We start from the raw sequence: 16,002 nt of genomic DNA, 5'->3' as shown, positions 1-16,002 counted from the left end.
CTGGACACCTTGAGGGACCACCGGATCCCGTACCGCTGGGGGTTCCCCTTCTCCTTGAACGCCCAGATAAATGGCCGCACTGTGGCCTTACACTCCTACGCTGACCTCGACCCATTCTGTGTCACGCTGGACTTGCCAGTACCTGACCTCTCCGATTGGGAGATTGCCACGACATCCCTGCCCACCCCTCTTGCTTGGCAGATGACGGGGGGGGGGGGGGGGGTCACAAGAGACTGCCCTCGCCCAAAGTGAGGTCTGCTGATCCTGAGGAAGCATCCCCTTCACTGAACCCGGAAGAACATCTCCCCATCGCTGAGGGGCCATCGACATGCCTGGACGGTCTCTTTTTTTTTTTTGTATCCCTTTAGTCGCTGCCTGTTGGTCACAATTATTTTTCTTTTTTCTGTTTCTGACCCATTGGTTTTGCTCAGGTTCTCTCCCCCACCTCTAGGGACGTAACTGGTTCGGTCCCGAGACAGTGGGGCTCATTGAGTCCGCCTTGCTGGCTATTGGTCCGGCGGGGTCGGTCCCTTCTTAGACTTTTTTTTTCTAGTCTGTTTATTCTACAGATTTAGTTTACAGTTTGTTTTTTGTGAAGTCTTGTGGTGTTCGTGTCTTTCCCCGCTCCCTATCATCCCACAACCTCCCCCTCCCATACCCCACGCTCTTCCTATCCCTCAGAGAGCAGCCTGGAGGAGGCCCCCCTCCCTAGAGTGGACACCTCCTGCGCTTCTGCTACTACCTTCATAGCTGGTAAGACTCTGCTACTCACTCCTCCTCAATGGTTAGGTGTGTCACCTTAAATGTTAAGGGTCCTGGCCTCAATTTCTAAGAGGCGTCTGGTGCTCCGGGAGCTCTGCAACCTACGGTCAGATGTGGCCCTCCTTCAGGAGACCCACTTCGACCAGACAGGATCCTTTGGTCTGCCAAGCACCACTTCCCACACGCCTTCTCTGCCCATCATAGTCGTCGAAAGGCAGGTGTTGCCATATTGTTGTCAGCCCATGTCCCATTTCAGTATCCTCCTCCCGGGTCTCTATGTCATTCAGGAAGGGATTTACCAGAGTCACTCCATTGTACTCTGTAATGTGCATGCGTCAGGTCCTACACAAACTGCAAGGTCTGCCTCCAGCTGCGTGGATCCAGGGTGGGGATTTTAATATGCTTTTCTCCGCGAATGCGGACCGCTTATTCCTTCTCTCCACCCTCCAGCCCTTGTCCCAGTGCTGCCTGGCTAGGAACTTTCATAGCGTTATCAGGCGTTTTGCCCTCTACAACCTATGGAGGGTGGATAACCCCTCGGGTAGAATGTTTCTATCGCCCCCCCCATAAATTGCACACCCGGATAGATGACTTTTTTGGTAATGCTCTGACTGTGAAGATGATGCGCAATGTTACCATTGGACTTATCTCATGGTCAGACCACGCCCCCGTTACCCTCACCCTCTCTTCTAAACCTGTACCACAACGCACTTGTCATTGGCGCCTAAACGATTCCCTACTGAAATCACTGCTCACCCGTGCGGACTCAAGGGGATATATCCGCACGTTCTTTATTGAAAACACCTGGCTCGGTTTCATCCCGGTTTGTGCTCTGGGAAGCCCTGTTGTGCTTTTTCATAAGTTTAAACAGTTATATCTACTTATTTTAGTTATAATGGGTATTCATTGCCTTTAAGAGCAATGTTGATTTAGATTCACTGTTTTGTATGGATTTTCATGTAGGCTGAAGTAAGTCCATGAGAAGATTACTGTGCGGTTTAAAAGCTAGTGTTATTGTAACAATATATTATACATTTAGAAAGTTAGAAGATACACCGCACCTGCAGATTCTGAGGCTTCATTGTTTTTCCTATCTGAACATGAATTCCAGTGTGAGAATGGTCTAGATGTTCCTCAAAGTATATATTCATGTATCAAAGTTTGTCCCTCAGCCCTGAGACAAGGCCTCCAGATGTCAGAGGTGTGAAGTATTGAAAATATCAGGCATGTATGAGTTAACCCTTAATGGTATGATGCTTATTGCTTATACAACAGTGCCACCTAGATATGAGCAGTTAATACTACATGAGTAGCAAAATTGCATTCTGGGTAGCATTATGACGTCATGCTCCTTATCAATGCACACACCCATCCAAAAATGATTGGAAAGTTCCAAATTCGGAGGGCGTGTTCATCTGATAAGTTTTGGGTTAAGAAACCAGATACGAGAAAAAAAAAAAAAAAGGAAAAAGAAACAAACATTTGGATTATCGATCTCTGGAGAATCATTTGGATTATCGGGAAAAACTCTTGAGAACTGGCTGCCCCAAGACTCTGCACATCACTTGACCCTTGGGTAATGTATAATTTTGTTTTATGTAGTATTGATCTAAATTAATTGGCTTGATACTTAGCCAGATACCCGCTCATTTGCGGATGTGTAACGTTAGTTGCTACATCAGTTTTTTCTCTGATTTCAGTCATGATGCATATAACTGAATAAAGGGGACAATATTGGAGAAACTCTCTGTGAGGAATCTTTCTATTCCCTAGTTTGATATCAAGCCAATAGTTTATACGTTTTTTGCAATACTACCATTATCTGAAGATTGGTCATCATTTTTGGGCGGAGCAAGGGCTTGTATCTGTCATCTTCTTGATTGAGTTTTCCGCAAAATCCATTGATTGTATATCTCTCACAAATTCAAATCTGTATTTCATCATATTCTTGTGTTGGTTGAATAGTGTTTTATTGGTATCATATAGTGGTGAATTCTGGGTACTGCATATCATTGTATATTATTGAAATTAATGTTGATTAATTTTTGATTGTATTTTAAACTATTGTATAATAAACCATGTATATTTTTGCATAGACGCTTGTACCCTGTTTTACTGATTGCACAAAATAATCAGGTTCTCGATTGAACTCTTTTTGAGATGTCTATGTCCATCTCACGGGTCAATATAGTTTGCATACTCTCAGGCTTCAGAATATGCAAGCTGCTAATGCACTGGTACAATACCCCTGCACTCCTACATTCCATAAACCCCACTGTGCCATCTGTCTGCTGGCGGTGCTTGAACGACGTGGGTTCTTTGTATCATATTTTCTGGACGTGCCCCAGTATCATCCCATTTTGGTGGGAGGTAATGGACGTGGCTCATTCCCTATTTGTATCCCCTGTACCGCTAGACCCAAAGGTCTACTTAATTAACCTGCCATCTCTGGGGTTGAACAAGCACTCCTCCAGGCTGTTTCTCTCACTATGTACTGCAGACAAATCCTTGATCGCTAAATCCTGGAAGCAGACTACCCCTCCGACTAAGTCCATGCTTATAGCAAGGGTCCGTGACTTCAGGTCCATGGAATGTCTCACGACGTCCCTTAACAACTCCGTGGAACAATTCCAAACAATATGGCTACCCTGGGAAAAATACCTGGCATACCCCTAATGGTCTCCCCTCCCACCCTACCATCCTCACTCTTACTCCCCCCTTACCTGTTCCTTTCCTTTTGTGTCTTGTCAGTTGTCTTATCTCTAGTCCTGAGTTCTACGTGCTACATCTTTGGATATAATTGTGGGACCTGTACTACTACACGCGATGTTTATTGTGCATGTTCCCATTTTGATGGTCTGCCAAATGACTGTGTATGAGCTATGTCGTACCATTTCATGTTTTCCCCTTTTCTTCCTTTCTGTATTATTGAAAATTTGCACACTATGTGCTAATAAAAATCTACAGTATAAAAAATAAAAATAAAAAAAGAGGAAGTGAATTCAGTTCAGAGTGTAGTGTTTTGTAGAGAGGAGGAAAGCAAGTGAATGGAGGAGAGAAACAGGTCTTATTCACTATGTAGCTGCAATTTCTTTCCTCCGGGACCTGATCAATCCTGGAGAGGACAAACTAAGAGTAGTTACAGAAGCTTAGCACTGGACAGTAAGTCTACTTCTAAATATAAAGCAAGCCTAGAGAAGGTTAGAGCTGAGTCTGGCCTATGGACTTCACAAGCACAAGTGACCAAGAGTAACTTTCCAAGTTCCTGGACACGACTGGATGATTAAAGGCCATAATTATCCTTATGCACTAGAAGCCTTCCGGGATATAGTGAACCTGAATACTTCAGGAGAGCATCCTGCAAATAATGTCACAGGGAGTTTCCCTGCTGTGAGGGAGAAACGCCCTTATTGGATAGCTCAAGTTAAGGAGAAAACAGTATATTTAGTACCAGAGTGCTATAGTTTGGACTTAGACTAATTAGAGACGTCTTGCCTGTAAAGTGTCAGCCTTAAAGAGAACTCCTCAACTGACAATTTCCTAAACCTGATAAAATAAATACTACTGAACCTATTTCTGAGTCATCACTCATGCCATACAAATGAACTGTATCTGTACTGACTACCTGAAGACAATTGATTCAGTAAATGTTCAACAGTTTGATTACAACTGACTCCTCATCATTTCTACTACTACACTCAACATTTGCACCTTACGGTACTGGCGTCGCGAACACAGGAACCCAGCCACCAAAGAACCCTAAACACCTATTCCATCAAGGGCACCTCAACCAACATCTGGCTGGTGTTCCCTGCAATAGAGAGTGCCCTGGAGGATTTAGTGCTGTCTTCCCCATCCACTGCACGCCGTCCCAGGGAGCTGCAAAACGGTGAGTAAATTAACTACTACCTCTATCGGCCCACCCTAGCCTCACGTGTTTCCCCTGCGGTCTGGCTCGCTGCAAGGAGCACAGAACATGGGGGCACAGAACATGTATCACTATATAAGGGACACATACAGTATCCTGTATCACTATATAAGGAAGCACAGAGCGTGTAGCACTATATAAGACCATGACATGTAGCACATATAAGGGGGCAGAGCATGGGGAGACAGCATGGGGCACAGAGCATGAATCACTATATGAGGTGCTACAGAACATGGGGGCACAGAACATGGAGGTATAGAGCATGTCTCACTATTATATAAGGAACACAGAGCATGTCTCACTATATAAGGGGGCACAGAGCATGAGGCACTATGTATTAGGTTTCAGAGCATGTGGCAGTATGTATGGTGGCAGAGAGCATGTGGCAGTATGTATGGTGGCAGAGAGCATGTGGCACTAGGTATGGGGGCACAGAACATGTAGCACTAGGTATGGGGGCACAGAGCATGTGGCACAGTATGGAGGTTCGGTGGGCCGCCCCCCAGGGCTGATCGAGTCCAATTGTTTAGGAATACTGAGTGGTATGTTGTGGACCTAATAGTTTGTGTCTCGGTGCTCCTATCTAGATACTGTCACTCCCCTGGTTTAGGCTCAATAGCAACAAAGGAGTTGTAGTTGGTGGAGTAAGTAGAGTCCAGACTTGGTAAAGTTCGATGGGTTTTACTTGAATAAACTTGTGCCATCCAAATAATACTTGATCTTTCTCTTGGCTCCAGCAGGCTAAGGGTAAACTGGCAGGTACACTTGAAAACTTTACTTTCTCTCTCTACTGCTGTGCTATTCTCTGCCTTCAATCTGGTTCCTATCAGCTTCAGTTACTGCTTCTTATGAGAGTGAAGTATCCTGTGACCTGTTTTCTAAGTACTAAGTCCTTTCATATATCAGGAATGTGCTGCTCTCTGAGCTACATTCCCAAAGCTCCTACAGCAGTGAGGGGATAACGCACCGTCACCACACTGCTTCACTCTCTAGCTCCAACTCTCTACTCAACATCTCAACTCTCTCCACTCTGGACTCCACGATCTCTTTCTCCAGCCACTCCCTTGGTAGGAAACCGGACTAGCCCACTTCTGCCTAAAAGAGGGGAGAATGGATTGGTAAGTTCCATTCTATCTAAAAGTACTATCTTCCAAATACACTGCCACCTGCTGGTCAACCAGGCACGTTATATGTAATAACAGTTGCATAACAATATCATTAAGGCACAATATCAGAGGATCTGGAATGAAATACATAGATGACATTCTCTGCTAGCCATTAGAGACAGTAGCTAGGTATAAGAATGGTAGTGCCCCTTCTGGAGTACTACAGATGCACAGAGTGTGGCACTATCTATAGGGTACACTACCATTAGGGGACACTGTGTGTGGTCCATTATTTTCATGTGGGGAAATATGTGACATGATTGTATTCAGAGGCACAATATACGATACTATTATATTCAGGGCACAGATTGTGGCACTGAGAGGAGTTTGTATTAGTTAATGGCAAATGCTGTAGAGACGAGTCGTGGCCTGGAGAATCCAGCTGTGGTGGTCGGAACTTAATGGAAAGAATAGGAAAAAGAAGAACTCTGTTGTTTATTCTACCAGGGTCTGATCAGTGCTATCAGTCCCTCATGTGTGGTCTTTAGCCGAGATCAGCAACCTCCAGCGCTCCAGGTGTTCTGAAACCACAACTCCTAGAATCCTTCTATGAGAACAGCCATGTAAGTGTGCATACTGGGAGTTGTAGTTTCACAGCAGCTGGAGTGTCGAAGGTTGCTCATCCATGCTCTACAGCATGATGATGGGTGGTAGCATTCTCCATGTAAAACAACTCCCACCATAGCTTTACACTTGTTAAGGACATACTGGGAGCTGTAGTTTCACACTGTAGTGTACGGTGCTTGGCTCTTGTGCTGTATTTATGCAATGTGCTTGATTCTAGGGCTCTATTTATGTAATGGGCTTGATTTCCGGTGCTGTATTTATGTAATGGGCTTAGTTCTGGTGATCTGTTTATGTAATGGTCTTGGTTCTGGTGCTGTATTTTTGTAATGAGCTTGGGTCTGGTGTTGTATTTATGTACCATGCTTGGTTCAAATGCTGTATTTATGTAATGGGCTTGGTTCCGGTGCTGTATTTATGTGATGGGCTTGATTCTGGTGCTCTATTTATGTAATGGGCTCGATTCTGGTGCTGTATTTATGGAATGAGCTTGGGTCGGGTGCTGTATTTATGTACCATGCTTGGTTCAAACACTGTATTTATGTACCGTGCTTGGTTCTGGTGCTGTATATACAGACGTGGACAAAATTGTTGGTACCCTTTGGTCAATGAAAGAAAAAGTCACAATGGTCACAGAAATAACTTTAATCTGACAAAAGTAATAATAAATTAAAATTCTATAAATGTTAACCAATGAAAGTCAGACATTGTTTTTCAACCATGCTTCAACAGAATTATGTAAAAAAATAAACTCATGAAACAGGCATGGACAAAAATGATGGTACCCCAACTTAATATTTTGTTGCGCAACCTTTTGAGGCAATCACTGCAATCAAACGCTTCCTGTAACTGTCAATGAGACATCTGCACCTCTCAGCAGGTATTTTGGCCCACTCCTCATGAGCAAACTGCTCCAGTTGTGTCCGGTTTGAAGGGTGCCTTTTCCAGACTGCATGTTTCAGCTCCTTCCAAAGATGCTCAATAGGATTGAGGTCAGGGCTCATAGAAGGCCACTTTAGAATAGTCCAATTTTTTCCTCTTAGCCATTCTTGGGTGTTTTTAGCGGTGTGTTTTGGGTCATTGTCCTGTTGCAAGACCCATGACCTGCGACTGAGACCAAGCTTTCTGACACTGGCTAGTACATTTCTCTCTAGAATTCCTTGATAGTCTTGAGATTTCATTGTACCCTGCACAGATTCAAGACACCCTGTGCCAGACGCAGCAAAGCAGCCCCAGAACATAACAGAGCCTCCTCCATGTTTCACAGTAGGGACAGTGTTCTTTTCTTGATATGCTTCATTTTTTCGTCTGTGAACATACAGCTGATGTGCCTTGGCAAAAACTTCGATTTTTGTCTCATCTGTCCACAGGACATTCTCCCAGAAGCTTTGTGGCTTGTCAACATGTAGTTTGGCATATTCCAGTCTTGCTTTTTTATGATTCGTTTTCAACAATGGTGTCCTCCTTGGTCGTCTCCCATGTAGTCCACTTTGGCTCAAACAACGACGGATGGTGCGATCTGACACTGATGTTCCTTGAGCATGAAGTTCACCTTGAATCTCTTTAGAAGTCTTTCTAGGCTCTTTTGTTACCATTCGGATTATCCGTCTCTTAGATTTGTCATCAATTTTCCTCCTGCGGCCACGTCCAGGGAGGTTGGCTACAGTCCCATGGATCTTAAACTTATGAATAATATGTGCAACTGTACTCACAGGAACATCTAGTTGCTTGGAGATGGTCTTATAGCCTTTACCTTTAACATGCTTGTCTATAATTTTCTTTCTGATCTCTTGAGACAGCTCTTTCCTTTGCTTCCTCTGGTCCATGTCGAGTGTGGTACACACCATATCACCAAACAACACAGTGATTACCTGGAGCCATATATATAGGCCCAATGGCTGATTACAAGGTTGTAGACACCTGTGATGCTAATTAGTGGACACACCTTGAATTAACATGTCCCTTTGGTCACATTATGTTCTGTGTTTTCTAGGGGTACCATCATTTTTGTCCATGCCTGTTTCATGAGTTTATTTTTTTACATAATTCTGTTGAAGCATGGTTGAAAAACAATGTCTGACTTTCATTGGTTAACATTTATAGAATTTTAATTTATTATTACTTTTGTCAGATTAAAGTTATTTCTGTGACCATTGTGACTTTTTCTTTCATTGACCAAAGGGTACCAACAATTTTGTCCACGTCTGTATGTATATACCGCAGAGGGCGTCATGTAACCTAAGGCCAGACCTTTATGTAGCATTCACAAATAGTGGTCACCCAAAGAGGAAGTGAATGCTTGCTAGTCAGTCTAAAACAAGGGAAAGAGTGTTGAAATTCTTCATGGTTGGGATCGGATTGATTGATATGAGTACTTACACTTCCCTATCTTAATTATCTTCTTTGCCTCCTTTTCCTACTTGTAGACTCTTCCCTCCCCTGCACTCCTAGTTCCATTCCCATTTCTGTAACTTCTGAGCTTCTCCACTGGTCCCCAGATAAATGGTTTGTGGGATTCTCAATTCTTTCAAGCAATGTCATCAGCTTTGCGCGTTCCTGCTTGTCCTTCACGGTGAACATGAAATAGTCCCGTACGCTCCTTTTCACGTTGGGTAAGTTGTTGTTACACATGGTCTCCTCAAGGAAAAACCTGACCAGAGGGGCCTGGAAGTGTTCGTAGCCCATCTCCCCCAAACACTTGAGTATCCGGGTGATCCGCAGGTTGTTGTGACTGTAACTGTGGGGAAAATAGAGATGTAGATTAGAAGGTGCCGGCCATTTCTAAAGGGGCTTTAGTAAAGATTATCTTTTTTGCATGAATCTGCCCACAGTCCCTGTTGTTCAAAGCCCAGCAAGGCTTTGCATACAGAGGCCATGCTTAATATGGACAAATGGCTGTAGGCTTTCATCCGTGGGGATCAGGGGGCAGATTTCCTAAAAAGAGTCCATTGCTATTGGAGAAGAAAGTTGGGTTACAACTAATATGGCCTCCAGGGTACAGAGGGCCTTCCTACAGTGGTCCTGATTTTGCACACAGGCTGTAATTGTAGAAGTACGTGATCTGCACTCCTATATTGTAGTCCGGATGCTCGTGAGAGAAGAATACTCAGGGAATAGGAATATCCACGGCACTCCAATTTGAGTAGATGCACTTATTTTTAATAATCAAGTAGGTTCACATCACTTAGTTTACCATACAATGTCATTTTATATCCAGGAATAGAACAAACATATTAACCACATTATGTTCCCCGGACGTTTCGGTCTATCATTAGACCTTTTTCAATGGGATGTGTCCATCCAGGATTGCGCCTACCCTCCTGCCACCAATGAGATCCCATTGAAAAAGGTCTAATGATAGACCGAAACGTCCGGGAACATAATGTGGCTAATATATTTGTTCTATTCCTGGATATGAAATGACATTGTATGGTAAACTAAGTGATGTGAACCTACTTGATTATTAAAAATAATTGCATCTACTCAAATTGGAGTGCATTGGATATTCCTATTCCCTTTGCACACAGCCTGTGACATGCATGCTGCTTCCTGTGCCGTAGTTCTTCATCTGTGGCTCTCCAGCCGCCTGCTTGGAATGATATGTAGAACTAAAGTTTCTGATAGATATGAGAAAAGCGAGGACAGAAAGAGAAGGAAAGGGATAAAAAAAAGTGGGACTGAACCAGAAATGTGGAAGATGGAAGAAGCAGAAATTATAACATAAAGTATTCTTACTTGTTCAGGTTATGGAATCTCTCCTTCCAATTCTCTGCCTTTGTCACCTTTCCAGTCTCAAGGTCCAGGAGTTTGACGCCGTAAAAACCCAGCATGAGCTTGTATGCTGCAAGAAACCTTCTTCTGACTTCTTGGTCGCTCTTCATGATCTAGAACATATTTATAATCATTTGGCAATATGTAAAACAGCATAGGTGGTCGGTCATAGTTATAGGAGCTGGCATTGTCTATGGGCCCAGGTGATTAATTGGGCCAAAATCCCTCAACCACATAAGAATAGGGGTATGACCACACGGTCAGGTTTCCTAATGCAGTTTGGAAGCTCCAAATCGGAACTGGATCATAAAAGGAGTATAAAGGGCAAATACTACTTTTCCACTTTTTTTTAAATTCACTCCTGGTTTTGGCTTACAAAACCCCATGCAGAAACCTGACTGTGTGGCTGTACCCCTAGTCTTATGTATTCCTAAGGCTGCTACACATAAAATGTCATGGGGTGGCCCTGTACAGATTAGGCTACGTCTGAGCTGGAAGATAGTCACTATATTGGTGTCAGGTACCTGGATCTCAGTCATGGTCAGTGGTTTGGCACTTGAATTTCTACCTGGTTTTTGCAGTGGAAAAAGCCTATAATGGAAAAAGAGAAAATACAACGTGATGATCTAAAGCAGGGATGGCCAACCTGTGGCTCTCCAGCTGTTGTAAAACTACAACTCCCACCATGCCCTGCTGTAGGCAGTCTGTGCATGCTGGGAGTTGTAGTTTTGCAACAGCTGGAGAGCCTCAGGTTGGCTATCTATGATCTAAATCTACAGGCCTGAAACCTGAGGCTGCTCCACTGCTACAGGTGGGTGAGATCTAGAGTTCTGATCTTCCTGGTTTTTTAATCTAATTGCAGAACAACAGTGAAGACTGACACTTATAGAGATCAGTAGGAGATCAGGGCGAATGTAACTGCCTTACTCACCACTGGATATAGGAATGATTTCTCTCCAATCTGTCGTAGTCACGCTTCCAGTCGGAAAGTAGCACTTCGATGTATACCCCTGTGAGACAGAGATCAGGTCACACCTTACGGCCATCTTATAACAGATGCAGCACAACACAAGCTCACTCAAGAATATAGATTTTTAACTGCATAGATAGATTTGCCATTCTGTATCCCAGAAAAGCTGGGTGACAACGCTGTAGTAGCCATATTGATGGTCATGTTGTTTTCTGGGAACCGTAAGTACCACTAAGCAATGGCTACATACAATCTCTACCACTTGAACTGCACTGACCATTTGGCTTGAATGGCTTCTTGTTTCGGTAAAAATCCAGATTCGGTGTAAGGTTTGAAGTCTTCTCCTAAGTAGAAGAACACAGGCATAACAAAATAATTTTTCAATACATTATGGTCCTGAAAGTCAAATTGCTAAGGCTACTTTCACACTTGCAGCAGAGTGATCCGGCAAGCAGTTCCATTCAAGTGAACCGAGCTTAGCCGGGCCCAGGCCGGTGATACTAGTCGTGACGTCAGTGGGCCGGCGGTAAACAGTGAGAAGGCCGCGGCGCTGCTGCCTTCTCAAACAGCTGATCGGCGGGGGTCCCGGGTGTCGGACCCCCGCCGATCAGATGCTGATGATCTATCCAGAGGATAGATCATCAGTTAAAACAAAGTGCAGAACCCCTTTAACTGTGAGCCTGCAGGCTGGGAATTAACCTCTTTGTGCCCTAATTCACTTTTTTCATAAAAATAAAAAATAAAAAGTGAAATAAAGAAAACAAAAAGGGTTATAGGCAGTGGCGTAGCTAGAAATGACTGGGCCCCACAGCAAATTTTTGAATGGGGCCCCCCTCCCCCAGTAATTTTTTGCAACCCTTTCCTTTTTATGCAGCCCCCATTCCTGTGGCTAGTAAAGATCACTCTCTCAGACCAGGCCCGGCAGCTGTTCCATCCATCTATACTGTCACTGTAGAAAGAAAAAAAAAATGCAACACTGCAGATCCAAGACACACCGCTCCCTGGTCTTCTTCCGGCCCAGGCTGCACTGTGAACTGGCATCACACAACGTGCACTATGTCCTGATGCCGAACGCAGTCAGGAAACAGGGCAGCGCGAGCCGACAGAAAACCAGGGAGGGTTAGTACAGCTGTGCAGCGCTTGTCTGACCTCCCTGCACCTCCTGCATGCTGATGACTAGGGATGAGCGAATCGAGTATTAGAATGTATTGGCTCAGATGAGCCGAAGTTATTACTTCGCGAAGTCTTGCAAGACTTCGGGTAATAACTTCAAAAATTAATTTCTACTATTAAAAACCTTTTCCCGAACTTAGGTTCGGTTCCAAGTGGTATGCAAATTGACCTTGGATGTTTCGTCCGAAGTTAATTTGCTTATTCCTACTGATGACCATAATGGAAGTGATCATTAGCATCCATACTATAAGGCTTATGTGGGGAAAAAAGTGCACGCGACCGTATGTATTTTGCGGTCCGCAAAAAATACTGATGACATCCGTGTGCATTCCGTATTTTGCAGAATGGAACAGCTGGCCCTTCATAGAACAGTACTATCCTTGTCTGTAATGCGGACTATAATAGGACATGTTCTATTTTTTTGCGAAACGGAAGTACGGACATACGGAAACGGAATGCACACAGAGTAACTTCCGTTTTTTTTTTGCTGACCCATTGAAGTGAATGGTTCCGCATACGGTCCGCAAAAAAAACCAGAACGGACACGGAAAGAAAATACGTTCGTGTGCATGAGCCCTTATAGTCCGACAAATACGGTAAATAGTTATTTGCAGTTAGATAGGCCCATTGTTAAATAGGAAAAATTGGCCTGGTAAGTCTGGTAATGAAGTGGTTAAACATGGCAAAAACTGAAAAAAGGAAGAGATGTGTGTGAGACAGTTATTTATTTTACTCACCTATATAGCGCTGATATATTCCAAGTTCCCTATCAGTATGGGCAATGATAAATTTGGCGTAATTTGGGCCCCTTTCACTGGTTCACAGACATGTGCATCCTGCCTCCCCCATTTGTCTTCCATACACCACCTCACGACTGACTACTACTGACATCAATATTTTGCGACAAAGAATACCACACCTACTAAATACAGTGGGGGAGACTTATCAAAACTGGCTTAGTTGCCCATACCAACCAATCAGATTCCACCCTTCATTTTTCAGAGCTCCTTTGGAAAATGAAAGGTGGAATCTGATTGGTTGATATGGGCAACTAAGCCAGTTTCGCTTTCTATGAGCCTTGTTAAAGGGAATCTGTCACCAGTTTTATGGTCTCGGAACTAAAGGCAACATAAACAAGTGACAGATCCCCTTAGCAAAATGCTGGGTCACTTTCTGTAATTGGCCCAGCCGTTGCACATGTACGAGATGTTCCTAGCATTAATTAATGCTGAGAGCATCAGATTAATATGAACTCGGCCATGAAGAGGGCTCTGGTGGCCCCCTGGGGCATCGGCCCACCAGGAAATTTCCCTGTAGGGTCTATGGCCAGTCTGCCCCTGCATGTCCCCCAGTGTGTTTTCATTACTCACCATTTTCAATATCTCTGCCCCTGATCCAGCCCCCCCTTCCAGTTTCCACAGACGTCTTGAGCTTACAGCATAGCAGCAGCGTTATAAGACTGTGTATGTTGTCAGCACTGTTGGTATGGCAGAAGGTAGTCACCATGGAGAGCTCTGGTGCTGTCCTTCAGCAGTCTGGAATGGCTGATCACAGGGAACAATAGCTTCCTCTGCACAGCACATAATAGAACATACACGGACGAGCCTTGTTTCCTGTGAACCTGCTTCTCGGAAAGTTGTCACACAAGAGTAGGCGGGGCTAAATCCAGTCAGATCTGTGTACTGTAACATAGCAAGGAGCTTACCTAGCAGTCCAGTGATCTACAAGCTGTTCTGCAGCAGCTGGAAATCCGTCACTTCTAGACCACAGCAGTGATCATAGGATATTCAGAAAAGAGCCACTTTACAGTATTGGGGTGACAGACTGACCCCACCTGTTTCACACATATTACCTGATTCTTGTACTTTTTCTGTTCCCTGGGTCTCTCCTTCTCCCAGGTGGAGTTGTAGTCCGTCTCCCTCTGTTCATAACGTAGGGGGGGAACAGTTTTATTAGTTTTGGTGCCCATCTGTCCCATTCCGGATTGGTAAAAGAAAGTGAAACTCAGGTTAGCGAGGATCATCTAATGAAGTGTCAGGTTACATAGCACACACTGAACCTCCCTACTAGGCCTCTCCTCAGTTAAAGGGCTCATGCACAAGACCGTATTTTGCGGTCCACAAGAAAACGGATCCGCAAAAAAAGCGGAGGACATTTGTGTGCATTCCGTACTTTGCGGAACGGAACAGCTGGCCCCTAATAGAACAGTACTATCCTTGTCTGTAATGCGAACAATAATAGGACATGTTTTATTTTTTTGCGGAACAGAAATATGGACATATGGAAACAGAATGCACACGAAGTACATTTAGTTGTTTTTTTGCGGACCCATTAAAATAAATGCTTCCACATACGGTCCGCAAAAAAAACTGAACGGACACAGAAAGAAAATACGTTTGTGTGCATGAGCCCAAAGGCAAAGTCCTTAGCAGTTTTACGGTATGTTCTAGTTCCTTCTAACTGTAGTGTAGATACAGAAATCTCCTGCTGTGACCTGGAAATCTGTACGCAAACTGCTGTTGACTGATCTTACTCTTGCGCCTAGGTGGTACACTTAGGTTAGGGCCATATGGCGTGATAAAAAAAACTGAAGGTTTACAAACATCTCTTAGAAACCATCAGTGAAAAACGCATCACATCCGCACTTGCTTGCGGATGCAATGTGTTTTTCACTGAAGCCCCATTTACTTCTATTGGGGCCGGGGCTGTGTGAAAACCGCAGAATATAGAACATGCTGCGTTTTTCACGCAACGCAGAACTGATGCGTGAAAAACAACGCTCATGTGCACAGACCTGTTGAAGTGAATGGGTCCGGATTCAGTGCGAGTGCAATGTGTTCACCTCACGCATTGCACCCGTGCGGAAAACTCACTCGTGTGAAAGGGGCCTTAGGGCTGATGCACACAAACGTTTTTTGCGTTCCATATATGGAACCATTCATTTCAATGGGTCCGCAAAAGATGGGGACAACACTCTGTGTGCTGTCCGCATCCGTTGCTCCGTTCTGTGACATTTCTATAATGGGCCTCCTGTACCGTTCCGCAAATTGCGGAAGGCACACGGGCGGCATCCATTTTTTGTGAATCTGCAATTTTCAGACGGCAAAAAAATGGCACGTTTGAGTCCATGAGCCCATACTCTGCTTTTTCTGTTTTCAGGTGTAAAAGATTAAAAAAAATATTGTCGCATGAGTGTTTAAGTCCCTAAATGAAGTCTTGTGACTTTTTTTTTTTTACACCAAAAACTGGCATAGCGCCCGTTGTAAATGAGCTCCCGTGTTTCAATCCTTTTCTATCAAGATTGCATGCATTTTTTTTATATGTGTGAAGAAAAACTGAAGAATAGAGGAATCCATAACGGAATTCTTAGATAACCCGAACCTTGTGTGCAGAACTTGAGAACACAAGTGTGCTCATCCTTACTGAAGAATAACACAGCATCTCCTAGCAGCCATCTGTGAAAAACGGACTGCATCCAGATGCCATGCATGTGCTGTCAGTTTTTTTTCACGGACCCATTCACTTGGACTACTCCTGCGAGAAAAACAAATGAAGATAGAACATGTTATAAACAAACAAACAAAAAAAACGCATCTGATGTCTCCATAAAAATCCAAGATTAATTAAATGTCCATTAAAAAGCTTGTGTGAGCAGGTACCACAGGCAC

The 16,002-nt window shown here is 44.0% G+C and overlaps 1 protein-coding gene across 2 annotated transcripts; it reads right to left on the bottom strand.

Annotated features, from left to right (window-relative positions):
* Positions 1-8,560: 8,560 nt before the first annotated feature.
* Positions 8,561-15,790, bottom strand: LOC122941580 (opioid growth factor receptor-like protein 1). Of its 2 annotated transcripts, XM_044298929.1 has the most exons (7): positions 15,758-15,790; positions 14,187-14,303; positions 11,439-11,505; positions 11,123-11,201; positions 10,716-10,782; positions 10,156-10,304; positions 8,561-9,157 (listed from the first exon to the last, which is right to left on the bottom strand). In XM_044298929.1, the coding sequence occupies exons 1-7, from the start codon at positions 15,773-15,775 to the stop codon at positions 8,815-8,817; spliced, it is 840 nt and encodes a 279-aa protein (XP_044154864.1). In that variant the 5' UTR covers positions 15,776-15,790; the 3' UTR covers positions 8,561-8,814. The 2 variants fall into 2 exon arrangements, with proteins under 2 accessions (XP_044154864.1, XP_044154865.1); XM_044298930.1 differs by lacking the exons at positions 14,187-14,303; positions 15,758-15,790 and adding an exon at positions 13,705-13,950.
* Between the last annotated feature and the right edge of the window lie 212 nt (positions 15,791-16,002).

This window comes from Bufo gargarizans, chromosome 6, assembly GCF_014858855.1.
Source record: "Bufo gargarizans isolate SCDJY-AF-19 chromosome 6, ASM1485885v1, whole genome shotgun sequence".
Lineage (NCBI taxonomy): Eukaryota > Metazoa > Chordata > Amphibia > Anura > Bufonidae > Bufo > Bufo gargarizans.
This window is presented reverse-complemented; position numbering and strand designations above follow the sequence as displayed.